This window comes from Zea mays, chromosome 8, assembly GCF_902167145.1.
Source record: "Zea mays cultivar B73 chromosome 8, Zm-B73-REFERENCE-NAM-5.0, whole genome shotgun sequence".
Classification (NCBI taxonomy): Eukaryota; Viridiplantae; Streptophyta; class Magnoliopsida; order Poales; family Poaceae; genus Zea; species Zea mays.
In genome coordinates this window covers 180,188,453-180,202,935 of record NC_050103.1, presented here as the reverse complement: position 1 = coordinate 180,202,935, position 14,483 = coordinate 180,188,453, and the positions used below count along the sequence as shown (strand labels likewise).

At 46.3% G+C, this 14,483-nt stretch overlaps 1 protein-coding gene across 3 annotated transcripts; it reads right to left on the bottom strand.

Moving 5' to 3' along the window:
* Window positions 1–1,380: 1,380 nt before the first annotated feature.
* LOC100384708 (Phosphoenolpyruvate carboxylase 3) lies at window positions 1,381–14,311 on the bottom strand. Of its 3 annotated transcripts, none has more exons than XM_008657118.4 (11): window positions 14,154–14,311; window positions 13,659–13,867; window positions 12,270–12,661; window positions 11,851–11,935; window positions 11,181–11,403; window positions 10,963–11,066; window positions 10,799–10,889; window positions 3,867–4,021; window positions 2,648–3,646; window positions 1,931–2,317; window positions 1,381–1,825 (listed from the first exon to the last, which is right to left on the bottom strand). In XM_008657118.4, the coding sequence occupies exons 2-11, from the start codon at window positions 13,824–13,826 to the stop codon at window positions 1,529–1,531; spliced, it is 2,901 nt and encodes a 966-aa protein (XP_008655340.1). In that variant the 5' UTR covers window positions 13,827–13,867; window positions 14,154–14,311; the 3' UTR covers window positions 1,381–1,528. The 3 variants fall into 3 exon arrangements, with proteins under 3 accessions (XP_008655340.1, XP_035817444.1, NP_001349349.1); XM_035961551.1 differs by having other exon boundaries at window positions 14,067–14,167; NM_001362420.1 differs by having other exon boundaries at window positions 1,384–1,825; window positions 14,183–14,279.
* Between the last annotated feature and the right edge of the window lie 172 nt (window positions 14,312–14,483).

Genomic DNA, 14,483 nt, shown 5'->3' with positions numbered 1-14,483 from the left:
AAATTCTATTTTAATAGTTTCTACATCCGAGACCGTTTACAAAATTTGAATTTTAAATTTGAAAACTTCACACGAATTTTTCAATGATAAGATGATTTCAAATAAAAAGTTGACAATTACAAAGTTTCATAACATTTCAAGACCTACAACTTTTATTTTGGTGGTTTTTCATCCGAGGTAGTTTGAAAAATTTAAAATTCAAAATTCAAACATAGTTTTGCATGGCAAGATGATTTCAAACCAAAACATTGTCAACTATAAAGTTTCATAACCCTTCAATACCTACAACTTTCATGTTGGTGGTTTTTTCTTTCGAGGTTGTTTTCAAAATTCAAATTTTAAATTTTTTAAATTCAGGCATAGTTTTCGTTGACAATATGACTTCAAATGAAAAAGTTGTCAACTACAAACTTCTATAACTTTTCAAGATCTACAAAGTTTATTTTGGTTGTTTGATCATTTGTTCATCTCACATGATAGTTCTAACAATATGCATAAATTCTATACATATCTCTCGTAGTTCCATAAACTATGAGAGAGATATAAGTTTTATGAACAAATTTATTTTTAGTTTATCATATGAAGAAATGTTCAAAATATAAAATGTACATCATGATGAGTTATACAAATTTGTAGTTGAAAACTTTTTCATTTGAATTAATTTACTGCTTTAAAATGTGATTTTTAAAATGTGTATGCAGTTGGCTTGATGTGAGACAATAAGCTAAACCCACGGGTTTTCCATGGGTTTCCACCCAATTACGGGTTGGTTTGGGATTAATAATGTTATTGGATGGGTTGGGTTTAACTTCCCTATAGTATTTTTGGTTGGGTGTGGGATGAATATCAAAGTAATTAGATTTGGGTATGGGTGGGAGTGGATTGGATTTTTTGCCATTAGCAGGCCTAGTGGCAGTGGTAGCGGCGGGATGAGTGAACGCAGAAAAGGAGGGCCCGGGGGGACACGCAGTCACCATCTTAGGCTGCTGCGGAAACGGTACAGTGCGGTGCTCCGGAATCCGGTCGCGGCCTGTCGTCGATGTCTCAGACTCTCACGCTGACACGCTACGGTCCATTCCGCTCGCCGGGCGGCCTGGTCCCTGCCGTGCCGGCTGCCGATGTGCCGCCAGACCAAAGGTGTGAGAGAACTGAGAACGGTCGCCAGATCTCCTCTTCGCGTGCTGCTGTGGATGGCATGAATGGACTTGACCTGTGCGCATGTTCGCTCGACCTCCACCCGACCGAACGGGACGTCCACAGCTCGCCTCGGCACACCTACCTCGCCAATGATTGGTCCGCCGCTCCGGTACTGTACAAGTGCGACCGAACATGAGCCTGTTTGTGGCAAGTACTGGCGGTAGAGCAGGGGACCCCGAGAGATATGGAAACCATGCGACAAGGGCGCGGCCAAGCGGGGCATAAATTCGAGTGCAACAGGGTGTAACTAATCCCCACATATCCAGGTGTTCACTGGTTCATCACGCCATATGATATGATCCCCTACAGAAAGAAGACAGGCACACTGGCTTCAGCCGGTGTTCTGCATCCCGGCAGCGATGCCCTTCATGGTCAGGATGAGGGTGTCCTCCAGCCCCGGGGCGTACTCGCTGGTGGTGTTCAGCTTCACGAGCTCCGACGCCGGCTTGCCCATGTCCATGATGTCCTTCGACAGGTGGGGCCGCGGCTTCACCTGGAAGCCAGGGTCCCTGATGCGCTTCAGCGTGTAGGCCTGGCAAACGTTCAGCGCCGTGGTGTACGAGTCACGGATGCGCAGCCTCTGCTTCAGGTACGGGTCGCCCTCCAGAAGGTCCTTGTGCCCAGCGACCTGAAAACTTTCGCCAGGTCAGTCTCAGTGTCTCACACACAATAATAGTCTCTACACACACGCAGTCCAAACGGACGCAGCAAGATCTTTGACAAATCACATCACCTGCAGGAGAAGCTGCTTTGTTTCTTCGTAGTTGGCTCTGAGACGCGCCCCTAATGCCCACAGATCCTCTGAGACCAGAAGCTTGTCGTACAGCGCCGCGATGCCAGGATCACCCTTGGCGAACACCATCTCGACCAGGTCTATCGTCACCCTGAAAAAGGGCCACTGGTTGTACATCTCCTGAAGGGTCTGGAGATTCCGTATGTCCTTGTCCAAGACATGCTTGAACGCCGCGCCGAAACCCAGCCACACCGGCAGGTGGAACCGAGTCTGCGTCCAAGCGAAGATCCAAGGGATTGCGCGCAGCGACTCGATGCCCGCACTCGGCTTTCTTTTCGATGGCCTGCTTCCGATGTTCATCCTGCCATACTCCATCTCTGGCGTTGCCTGTTTCAAATAAAGACACGAATGCCAGGATTAGTTACGCAGAAAATTTGACCCACTACCAAAACAAGATGAAAATTTTACAGGGTACTACAAAGGAGTAATGCCATGGCATAAGAGAGAGAGAGAAAAAAAAAACAATAACCAAACAGTATATTGACCTTCAGGCCTAGCTACATAAATTCCCAACCTGACAAAAACAGGAGTGAAATGCCAAAGGACTAGATAAAAGCTACAACCAAGCTCTCATAGTGGTAATTGCACAAACAATATAAAGACAAGTGAAGGTGTCTAGAAAAGAGAAAACACGAGCAAAGAAAAGTGAACACTTACAAGGCGGAAGTATTCAACAAAGCGCGGTTCCTCAAATACGATTGACCGGTATTCCTTTGTGGCGACGATAGCCATCTCATCCATCAAAGCACGCCATTCTGGTTTCGGCGAAATTGGAGGGTGCATACCATGTTCAAGGGTCGCAGCCGTGAAACGTTGCAGTGTCCTAAAGCACAAATGCTCCTCTCCGAAAGACTGCTCAATGACTTCGCCTTGAACGGTTACCCTAAGTGATCCATGGATGGTTTCTGGAGGTTGTGACAGTATAGCAAGATGGGTAGGGCCCCCACCTCTTCCCACAGTTCCGCCTCGTCCGTGGAACATGGTTAGCTTAACCCCATACAGCTTAGCGACATTAATGAGCTCCTCTTGAGCCTTGTACAGTTGCCAAGCAGCAGAGAAACGACCGGCATCCTTGCCAGAATCTGAATACCCGATCATCACTTCCTGCTTGCCGCTGATCCTGTTTCTGTACCATTCAACGGAGAACAGCCGAGCTAACGCTGCTGGTGCTGACTCAAGATCTGCCAGTTTTTCGAACAAAGGAACGACTCTCAGTGGTTTTTTCACATGGCATTCACGCTGCAAGAGCTCCACAGCAAGGACATCTGAGGGAGCAGTCGCCATAGATATTACATATGCACCAAAGCTGTCTGATGGAAGTTCAGCTAATACGTGGAAAGTATCTAGTACATCAGCAATCTCATCTGACTTGGGAAGGTCCGGACCAAATAACGGCCTCTTTCCATTAAGTTCCGATAGTAGCCATTCTTGGCGTTTCTCCTCTGGCCATTTACGGTATGATCCAATACCGAGGTATTCAGTTATAGCATCCATAACATCAGTATGCCGGTCAGATTCTTGCCTGATATCAAGTCTAACAAGGGATAGTCCAAATGTTGACACTTGCCTTAAGAAGTCAAGAAGGCTTCCATCCGCAACAGAGCGATCACCACAGGCACACAGAGATCTGTAACAGAGCTCAAGAGGCTCCAAGAACTGCAAGAGAAAAAAGACTCACTCGAGACGAGAATCCATAAAACATAATATATCCCAAAACGGTTAGAAAGATCCTTTATCTTGGTTATGTTTCAACCTGTTGGACACCATAGAATGATAGGATCCAATCTTAAATAGCACTAAAAGTGTATGGTACGGATTAATTTTTTTATCCTAGCCAGGAACATCAAATGAACACCATTGTTTTCACTTTACATACCTGTTCAACATCGGTGAAGGTTGCTTCCTCTGGAATTTCAGAAAACCCACTAGCTAATAAGTGACGTGCTCGTTCACGTGTGTTATAGAGTTTATCTCTGACATCACTCAGAATCACACGGTAAGGTTCACTGGGAGGGACTTGCTTCCAGAACTCTGCATCCAGGAATAGCATGTATTAACTTCACCTAGTTTTGTCTAAATGGCTGCATTAATATAAAGGAGTATACAAAAATAACATGCATCAATATTATCAGTTGCTGCCAAAAATGTCACCAGTCTGCATGAAAATGGCAAGAATTTGTCTTTAAAAAAATCCATAGTGATATGGTTCTTTCCAATATTATTAAGGGGCTATTGTGTTTCTATCCCTGGATGAAAGTGCAATTGTGATTTTACTCCCTAGAATTCAACTTTGTGATTTTGGGTCTTCTTTTTTAAAACGAAGAACAAGTTTGGGCCTATTCTGTTAGATACATTTGACGGTGTGAAATAAAGGGGCAAAATCACAATTGTTCTTCGTTTACAATTGTGATTTTGCCCCTGCTTTTGAATTTAGTTGTTCTGTAATTGTGATTTTGTCTCAGTATTTTGCACCGTCAAGTGCCTCTATCAGAACAGTCACAAACTTGTTCCTCGTTTTCAAAAAGGAGGCCCAAAATCACAAAGTTGAATTAGGGAGGGTAAAATCACCATCTAGGGATAGAAACACAATAGCCCCTTATATTAAACATAGTAGAAAGACAGAAATAGGCATCCATGTGCCTCAAACAAATCTAGAGAACGAAACATCAAATGCAGCCTATGTTGGCAAGAAAGCACATATATCCTTGCAAATCCTAATGAGATAGCTGTTTCTTAATATTATATTGCTTCATGATCATATTTATTAAGCTAACTATATTAGTTTTATTGCATGTTTCAGATCCTTAATGTTTCTGATTCTTTTTGTTGTTGTTGTTGTGAAGTAACCGTTTCTGATTCTTTTCAGCCCAATCCCTTTAGAATATGGATTTGCCTGCCTATTCCCCCCACCCCACTCTGCCCCAAATTGCTGACTTAGGTTAGAACCTGGTAGGTTCCTCGACCCTGTCATGGTTGCGAAGTGCATAGGAATGTAAGATTGGAGGTTGGGGTCGGAACCTCTGATTTTGAGAAGAGGTCATGATGGCTAGGGTGTAGATCTGCGGCATAATAACGAGAGGACAGAACACATGGAGCAGCCTGTGGGGGACGGATATCCCCCGGGTCCACTAGAAGGCAAGAAGGCCTCGCGAAAGGCTTTGGGCCTATTGGCTCGCAAGGCCGTTCCTTCGTGGGCCAGGGGAGAACTGCTGGCAGAATGGGCCGGCGCAGGGAATGAGGAGACTCGGGCCCAGGCGGCTCGGCGGATTTAAGCGTTATCCACAGCTCTGATCCGGTTCTCCCACGCGACATTCTTGGACATCAGAACCAAATGAGAATAAGTCGGCAAGATTGTAGGAAGATAAGTTCAGTCGGTTCACTATTACTTAGGTATACATCGTTATCATATACGCATGTAGTGCCCCACGGTCGGATATATAAGGCCTAGGGGTACCCCATCATTTCCAAGTCATTCATCAACCATCTACTTAGCTCACTAGCTTTCTCCATACTGGAGATCTCCCTTGTAACCCACCACATAAAGATCCACACCAGGAAGTAGGGCATTACGCATCTCAAAGCGGTCCGAACCTGTAGAAAATCGTCTACCGTCTCTCGTGCGTCTTGCACGAACCATTGAGTTACAGTCAACAACACCGTCCTACCCAAAAGCACCTCGAGGGGTAACCCCGGGTGCGCGGTCGGGCTCCAAACACCAACAGCTGGTGCGCCAGGTAGGGACGTTGGAGACCTTGAAGTTTGGGGGCCACTGGATGGCCCTGAGACGCGGAGTAAGCGCAGATACTCCACATGTGTCCTCCTGTCGACGGTTGTGGTGCCGGTCCTGGGGAGGGGAGTTGCTGACGTTCCGTCTCGACCGTCCCCGGGTCGTGCCACCAGTTGAAGCCGTCGCCGACTCAACTCCGGTGGCGCGACTTCGCGCCGAAACACCATGGTCCCGATCGTACTCCCCTCGGCGTCGTATCTCATTTTCATGTCGTCGTTCGCGCGAAGCGTTGATGGAGCTCTGTGCATCTCGCCGACTGTTTATGGCGTGCTGCAGATCGCTCGGAGGATGAGCGGGGGGTAGAAGATGATTAGCTGCCCGAGTGAGCAGCCGCAGATAGCCTTCAGCATCGGGAGTCCGGGGGAGGCCATCAGCTATCCGAGCCAACACTCCTCCGACTTCACTCGGTGTGTTCATTGCACGAGCGAAGTCATAGTTCAGGTTTCGCGCGAAGAGAGGGTTCTCTCGGCGTAACCTCGCATCCTGCTCAGCTTGCTCTCGATCTCGATCTTGAGCTTGCCGGCGATAACATCGGCGAGAGTTCCTCCTTTCTCTAAAGACTCGCTCGTCAGAAGTTTCTCCTACTTCTGAGACTTCATCCCGGGATACGGGCTGCGCTGGGTCCTGCTCCCAAGCTTCGTGATGTCGTCGAATATTCCAGCGTCGGTTCCTCCGTCGCCGAGCGTCTCGCTGGGGAGGTTCTTCCCCTGGCATGGTTGGCTCGTCGTCGGAGATGGGAGATGACTCTACTCTCCCCCCGATGCAGAGCGTTTTAGCACACTGTCCTGGAGTAGTGACTTGATGTGACCGCGGGGCGTAATCCTATCGCCTGAGCAGTTGACCTTAGTCCAAATGGTGTCGTGTTACGCGAAGCGGCGTCTGCTGCCTGACTTGCTTTCAGGCGGTTTGAATTGCTTATTGAATACTTGCGACTGTTCGGTGAGCGTGGTAGGAGATGAACTTCAGTGAGCGTGGTAGCAGATGAACAGTTGCCTCCGGCCCCTATAAATAGCCTGCTTGCACCGTTGTTCTCTTCACACATCCTCCGATCATCTGTTGCTTCTTTTCCAACTCCCTCTTCTCTTCCATCTGACCATGGGCAAGGACAAGAAAGGTCGAGGTTCGCCGTGTCGCTCCGGCGACAAGCGGAAGCGTGAGCCATGGTGACTCCGAGTACTTGGAGGAGTTTTCCTCCGAGTCCAAGGGATCGCCGGTCTATGCTTCCCCCCGGCGTCGTCCGACGACTCGGACGATTCCTAGGGGATAGCCGCCGAGTGTGGATGTACATCCGGTCCGTCGAGCGCGCGCGGGCTCGAGGGCTCGGATGAGTCGGAGGTCTCCTCGGACGAGGAGAACTCTTCCGGCTCGTCCGAGGAAGGGAGCGGCGGCGACAGCGACGACGAAGGCAACAACAGCGGTGGAGTTGGCGGCGACGACGACGGCGGCAATGGCGGCGGTGGAGGCAGTGGCGGCGGCAGGAGCGACGACGACGGTAAGGGCAGCAGCAAGGCCAGTGGCAAAGCGCCACTGGCTTAAATATTAGTATAGATAATTAGTAGTAGCAGCAGTAGTAGTGGAATAATTTAGTAGTAGTTAGTAGTATAGTGTAGTGTGAGTAATGTAGTAATGTAATGTAGTAAAAAGGAAAAAAAGGCTGACACATAATGGGTCAGTCTTTGAGTTTGTGAAAACCCCTTCCACTATTTAATGAAGAAACTTCAGTTGCTCCGAGCGAACTGTTGCTTTTTTGCCGCTCTTTCTTTATAATTGCTTGATAGTTCATCTTTGCGCCTAACGCTGCCGGCGTTTTTAGAGATAACCGCCGAGCGATAGCTGATGACACCGGCGTTTTAGAGGTAACCGGCGAGCGATAGCTGATGACACCGACGTTTTAGAGGTAACCGCCGAATCGTGTTCAATTCTGCCAGCGTTTTAGAGGTAACCGCCGAGCGACAGATGATGACACCGACGTTTTTAGAGGTAAACATCGAGTCGTGCCTGACTCTATCGGCGTTTTAGAGGTAACCACCGAGTGGTGCTTGACACTGTCGGCGTTTTAGAGGTAACCGCCGAGCTATGTCTGAAGTTTCTCTTTCCCGAGTGATGACTTGGCATTTTTTAGAAATAGCGCCCGACCCGTGAAAACCCCATTTATACTCGTGTCGACGTGCGCTTTTGATTTCTAAGCCCTAACTTCACATTTCCGCTTCGAACCGCTCCTCTGTTTCCCTGAGATTCCGCTCCTGTTCGTTCCACCGACGAGATTGCGATGGCGCCGAAACGGAAGAGGCAAAGCTCCACCGTGGCAATCATCCCGCCCATCGACCCCAACAGCCAGTTGCCATTCGCGGGTAACCATATGTCTGTTATTTCAGAATCTGGTCTTTTTCACCTTGTCGATGTTGGGGTTTTACCTCCAAAAGAACTCTTCTCTTGGCGGATTTGCCGCGGGGTCACTGTTCCGACGGAGGACACCCATGAGTCCGTCGTCTATGTTCCTTTTCTTATCCGCGGCCTTGCTCTTCCCGTTTCTCCCTTCTTCCGCGGCCTCCTTGATTTCTACGATCTGAACTTGACCCACTTGAACCCTAATTCTATCTTGCAAGTTTCCATTTTTATTCATCTGTGTGAGGCCTATCTCGGGATTCTCCCCCATTTCGGCCTCTGGAAGTATCTGTATCATTGTCGGCCCGGGATGGCTGGGGGGCAGCACCAGCTCGTTGGCGGCGCAAGTCTAGAGCTACGTCGCGGGAGGAAAACAGAGTACCTCGACATCCCCCTCAAGGATAGCATCAAGGGGTGGCGCCTCGAGTGGTTCATTGTGGAGAACCACTGCAAGTCCCTACCCCCTCGATCGGGGAGGCAGCCAGATGTCCATACTCCAAGCTGGGTAGAATCTCCGACCCCTTCGGAGATAACGGCGGCAAAGTACTGCTTGCCGAGGTCTGCTTGTTGAAATACAGAGGTTTGACTGCTGAAGTTGTGGTCGCTGATTTCGTTTTCAAGAATATCCAGCCTTTGAAGGACAGGGCGTACCCGGCTTATCTCTAAAGCATAAGATGAGATGAAGATAAAGCGTTGATCTCTAAAGCATAAGATGAAGATCTTTGAGTGGATTATTTTCAACAATCCACTCAAAGCTTGGGGGCTACACCCATTGGGTGCACCTCCGGTGCGCCCAATAAATCCTTAACTCCAAAAGACAGAATGCTGATCTCTAAAGCATAGGCTGATGACAGAGCGCCGATCACTGAGGCATGAGATGAAGATCCTTGAATGTACCAAAGGAGGACAACATAAGATTGTTTTGTACTGAGTCACTCAGAGTTCAGAAGCAACGTTCAACAGGTGCACCTTCGGAGCGCCCATCACCAAAGTGAAAATCAAAATCGCAAGCTGGACCTATAATCTTTGGTCTGATTATTTCAAAATCAACTCAAAGATTGGGGGCTTGTGGGGGACGGATATCCCCCGGGTCCACTAGAAGGCAAGAAGGCATCGCGAAAGGCTTTGGGCCTATTGGCTCGCAAGGCCGTTTCTTCGTGGGCCAGGGGAGAACTGCTGGCAGAATGGGCCGGCGCGGGGATGAACAGACTCGGGCCCAGGCGGCTCACCGGATTTAAGCGTTATCCACAGCTCTGATCCGGTTCTCCCGCGCGACACCCTTGGACATCGGAACCAAATGAGAATAAGTCGGCAAGATTGTAGGAAGATAAGTTCAGTCGGTTCACTATTACTTAGATATCATCGTTATCATACACGCATGTAGTGCCCCACGGTCGGATATATAAGGCCTAGGGGGTACCCCATCATTTCCAAGTCATTCATCGACCATCTACTTAGCTCACTAGCTTTCTCCATACTGGAGATCTCCCTTGTAACCCACCACATAAAGATCCACACCAGGAAGTAGGGCATTACACATCTCAAAGCGGCCCGAACCTGTAGAAAATTGTCTACCATCTCTCGTGCGTCTCGCACGAACCATTGAGTTACAGTCAACAACACCGTCCTACCCAAAAACACCTTGAGGGGTAACCCCGAATGCGTGGTCGGGCTCCAAACACCGACACAGCCCTTGAAGCCTCGCAAAGATAATTGCCTTGCTTGCCTTTGTCTGGTTACATTGTGTTTATATATTTAGTCCCTAGAGGACTTGTTTCCCAAGCGACCAAAGGAGTTCTTATTGATTTGGATTCTCCTTTCCTAACAAATAATTCTATTTCATAAACGGATACTGTTCACGCCTATTGTAACTTGAGACCAATACCGGTGTGACCCGTTTTCTGGCGCGTATAAGATATACTAGTCATAACATAACCGCTTAGACTAGAATCCTGATCTGCATGTCTCAGATTAGTCTTCAGCATCATAGATTCATGCAGTTTCTTGTAACTAGAGGTGACATTGGACTCTAAATTTTACAATATAAATTGTAAGGATCGGATCGGGTTAGGAACGGACCATATTTCTATTCATTTTTGAACTAAAAATAATTTAGGGCCCTACCAATTTGTGAAGAAACATTTGGATCATGATCCACTACCACCCCTAATTGTAACCCGAGAATGAACTAACAAACTGGAACCACACTTTTATGGTTATGATGAGGACTCATATTAATCATAAGCAATATGGCTCTCCCTCTTTCCAGAGAAGAATGCAATTCTAGCATTGTACCAAGTCAAACCATCTCAAGTGACTAACTTGTGCCAAAAAGAATATTAGTATTTATGATATCAAATAAGTATCATTAGATTTGTCATGAAATAGATTTTCATAGTATACTATTTGGTGTCATAATATTGATGCTCTTTTCTATAAACTTTGTCAAACTTAGATTTGTTTGACTAAAAATAGAACTAGAATTGCATTCTTTTCTGTTTGAGGTAGTATATAAAACGTATAGCTGTAAAGAAAAGTTGGCGACTACTTTGGCCAAATATTTTACAGAAAATGATAGGCAAGGATGTTTAAGATATAATAATATGTTTAACAAAAAATCATTATATAATCTGCACCTATATAGTGTTTTGTCGTATCTTTCTTGGAGGAATGGTATAACTGATCGACCTTTACACGTAACTCGTCACTGCATCGCCACATAGATAACTGCATGCGATAAAAAGAATTCTTGTGAGACTAATATCACTACAATATTAAAAAAATGTGTCCTTACTTTTACCTCAAACATCAGGTCTTCTATCTGGGCATTATACAAATTAGCAGCCATCATTCTAGCCAACAAGCATACATCCCTTGTAACCTCTGGCGTGACTCTTGGATTCCCTGTCATGGACATCAGTTCAGAGTTATATTTGCACTTCTTTCTTGTGAACTACAGTTGCATGATTCAGCACATCAAATATACTATCCAAATAAGGGAGAGAGAATGCTATGTACCATCACGGTCACCACCCATCCAAGAAGAAAACTGAATGATAGGGGCATTATATGGCAACCGCTCATTTATGCCAATGTTCTTAAGAGCAGTGTCAACCCTACGTAAGAACTTGGGTACACCCTTCCATATAGTCTCATGAAAATAACTCATTCCAGCACGCATTTCATCCTGCGGAGTAGGAGGCGCCCGCCTGATTTCATCAGTTCTAAAGGCAGCTTGAATCTGTAGATAAGAAATGAAACAGGCTATTAGAATCATATAAATATATATTTAGTGAAGGTGACAAAGATTTCCTGATTAAGTACTATATAGATAGTATTATATAACACTAATATACGAAAGGGTCTCTAGCTGAGTTGATTAGGTGGTCTGAGTAGCACTCCTCAGGTCCTGGGCTCGATTCCCCATGGGAGCGAATTTTTAGGATGTGTTTAAAAAAAATCACCTCATTTGTCCCCCGCCAAATCATAGGTCTAAGGCCTGGCTCCGGTCGCGGTCATTCTCACATGGGCTACGGTGCCGATGTGTATGGGTGTGGCAGAGGTTTGGGGGTTTTTCTCGACCTGCGTGAGAAGGTCTTTTTCTTAATATAATGCCGTGGGGGCGGTCGTACCCCCGTAGGTCGAGTTTTATATAACACTAATATGCCGAAATATCGAAGCAAATTACCTCTCTTTGAAGTGCTTCATCAAGTTCCTGTTTCTCATCTGGAGTGATGTCCTTTGCATAAAGTTGAGTTAAACAGTTTCTTATCCTGCACATTCAAATGCAAATGTGAAGAATCTAAGGCAACAAATGGCACATATAACATATGGTTCAACATGACTCGAGAAATATATTACTTTTCTTTTCATTTGATATTGTTTCTTAAAAGGCGGACTACCGCAAAACCATGCAAGGAAGACTTAAGTGGACAAATAAACATCAGGTTCTCTTTGAAAGTGGTATGCGGAATTCAGTGTGAACAAACTGCATTGCTCTGGTGCATAAAGAACAAATAGAACCAAGATTTCTGCATAGCAAATATTCAATGTCATCAAGTAAATCTCATCCTGGGATCTAACAATTCAGAAAGCTTCGAGACTAACCTGCCATGCTTTTGAAGCAATGATCTCCGGACTGACTGAGTTGGATGTGCAGTCAGGACGAGGTCAACAGTTTGATTCTTGAGAGCATCAAATACCTCCAGAGGGGATTTCTTAAGCTGATGCATAAGCCTCTTTAGTGTCTCCTCAATGTCTGATTCAGTTGTTGCTGAGTTCTCATCAACAAAGTCACCCTTCTTCAGTTTTATTCTCCTGCGGTATGCAATTTGTACCTCCTCAGCCAAGTTTGCCAGGATCAGCATGTGTGAGAATGACTTGGTTATGACAATGGAGTCTCCAGGATCCAAGCTGGTCAGCACATTCCCAATCTCATCCAGCATTTTGGGGTCAAGCTTATTTTCATACTCAGCAGCTAACTCGTAACATTCTTGCACCTATTCACAAAAAAGGGAAACTTTACAGAATTTGCAAAAATATAAATGTCCAACAAATGTAGAGTGAGTTGGTGAACAAACTGGAATTGCTGTGTAACAAACGAGCACAGAAATCAAGCTGCATATCAGAATGTTACTCAAAGATTGACTAACAGATATCCAAAAATGGCCAAGAAGGAACTTACTTGAGTGAAAATGGATAATGTAAAATAGCATGTGATAGGCCGATGGCTCGATGCTTTGAAAAGGTGGTAGCATTTTATCATTTTACCATACTAATTATGAATAGAAACGGCAATAACTCTAATATGCAAACTAGCTCGCGTCATCAACAACAATAGTTCAAAGAGCATGATAACCCAAGAGCATCAAAAGGCCATAATTATGGTGCAAGTGGTTCACACATCATGATAACCCCACCAGTTTTGAGCATCATGGTGATGTACAGTGGTGGACCTAAGTGGGAGCAAGCCCGGGCTCTCGCCCAGGCTCCTCTATTAGTGTTAATGAATCTATACAATGCAGCAAGCAGTAAAATATAGTTAAATATAGGAAAAAATTAAGGAAAGCTATATATTTACAGTATGAGTATTATTTTTGTCCAGGCTCTCGAAGATTTCTGGGTCCGTCACTGGTAATGTACCAATTTCAAAGGCTAGAAAACACAAAGTATGAACTAGTACAGTATAGATCAGCAACTGTAGACCAAATGGATGGAGCCCCAGTGCTACTACGATTTGTTAAATGCAGCACTAGTTTCCAACACCAGGGTGCAATACCAAAACAGAAGGGAAGAATATCACCATAGGAACACACAAAGGACAAGGCCCAGATCGCTGTCGTCTGATTCTCCTGCTATCGCGAGCCATGCATGCATGACAGTATAAACATGTTTTCGAGCATGACCGAGCTATCTACCACCTAAACCAATTGCCAGTACCGAAAAGAAAGGAACAAATAGCACCACGGGCAGGAATCAACTGGAGCATTTATATACCGTCTCCCTGATGTCCTCGCCGTGCAGGTCCTGTAGGATGTCGAGGAACCGGTCGAGGAGCAGGGCGTCGTACTCGACAAGCTTGTCGTCGTCAGAGAGCTTCTGCGGGGCCAGCAGCCGCAGCTGCGCATCGATAGACGTCGCCTTGTCCACCGCATTGCGCGCCATCTTCTTCCCTCTCCCCCCAAGAACCCTTCCCTTCTCGTCCCCTGCAACAGAATCCGCACAGATAAAAACCCAGAATTCCCACAAAAGAGAAGAGAAAACCCCCCACAAATCCCTCCAATCCCACGGATTTCGATATGTTCCTGCAGCGAGAAGACGATCTACCCAGCCCTAAACACGCGGATTCCAATAAAGCACGGGGTTTTCTCGAATGCAAAAAAAAAAAAAAAGATCAAAACCCACAGCAATCAGCCGTTGTGGGGGCTAGGGACTTTGCCAGTCCAAGTGGACAAATGCCTACAAGATCTAGGAAATAGACTGCAAACCTACTGGATCGAAGGGAGTGGAGAGGAAAGCACCTCGCCTGGAACAGGCTTTACTCCTGCAGGACGGGGGAGGACTGGAGGAGGAGAGAGATCAACACGCCAAAAAAACGTTCCTTCATGCTATACCGGGTTTTCTGGGACGGAGCGGAGAGGGACACCCCCTCTCTCTCAGTGCTGTGGTTTGCTATTTATAGGACGGGACGGGACTTTGTTTGTCCTGGATTGATTCGTCGTATATCCCTTCCAAATCGGACGGTGGTGGTGACAGACCATCCATCCAATTGGAGCGTTACTCAGTTACTCCTCTCGGCTCTCGCCCACAGGTTTCATAGTG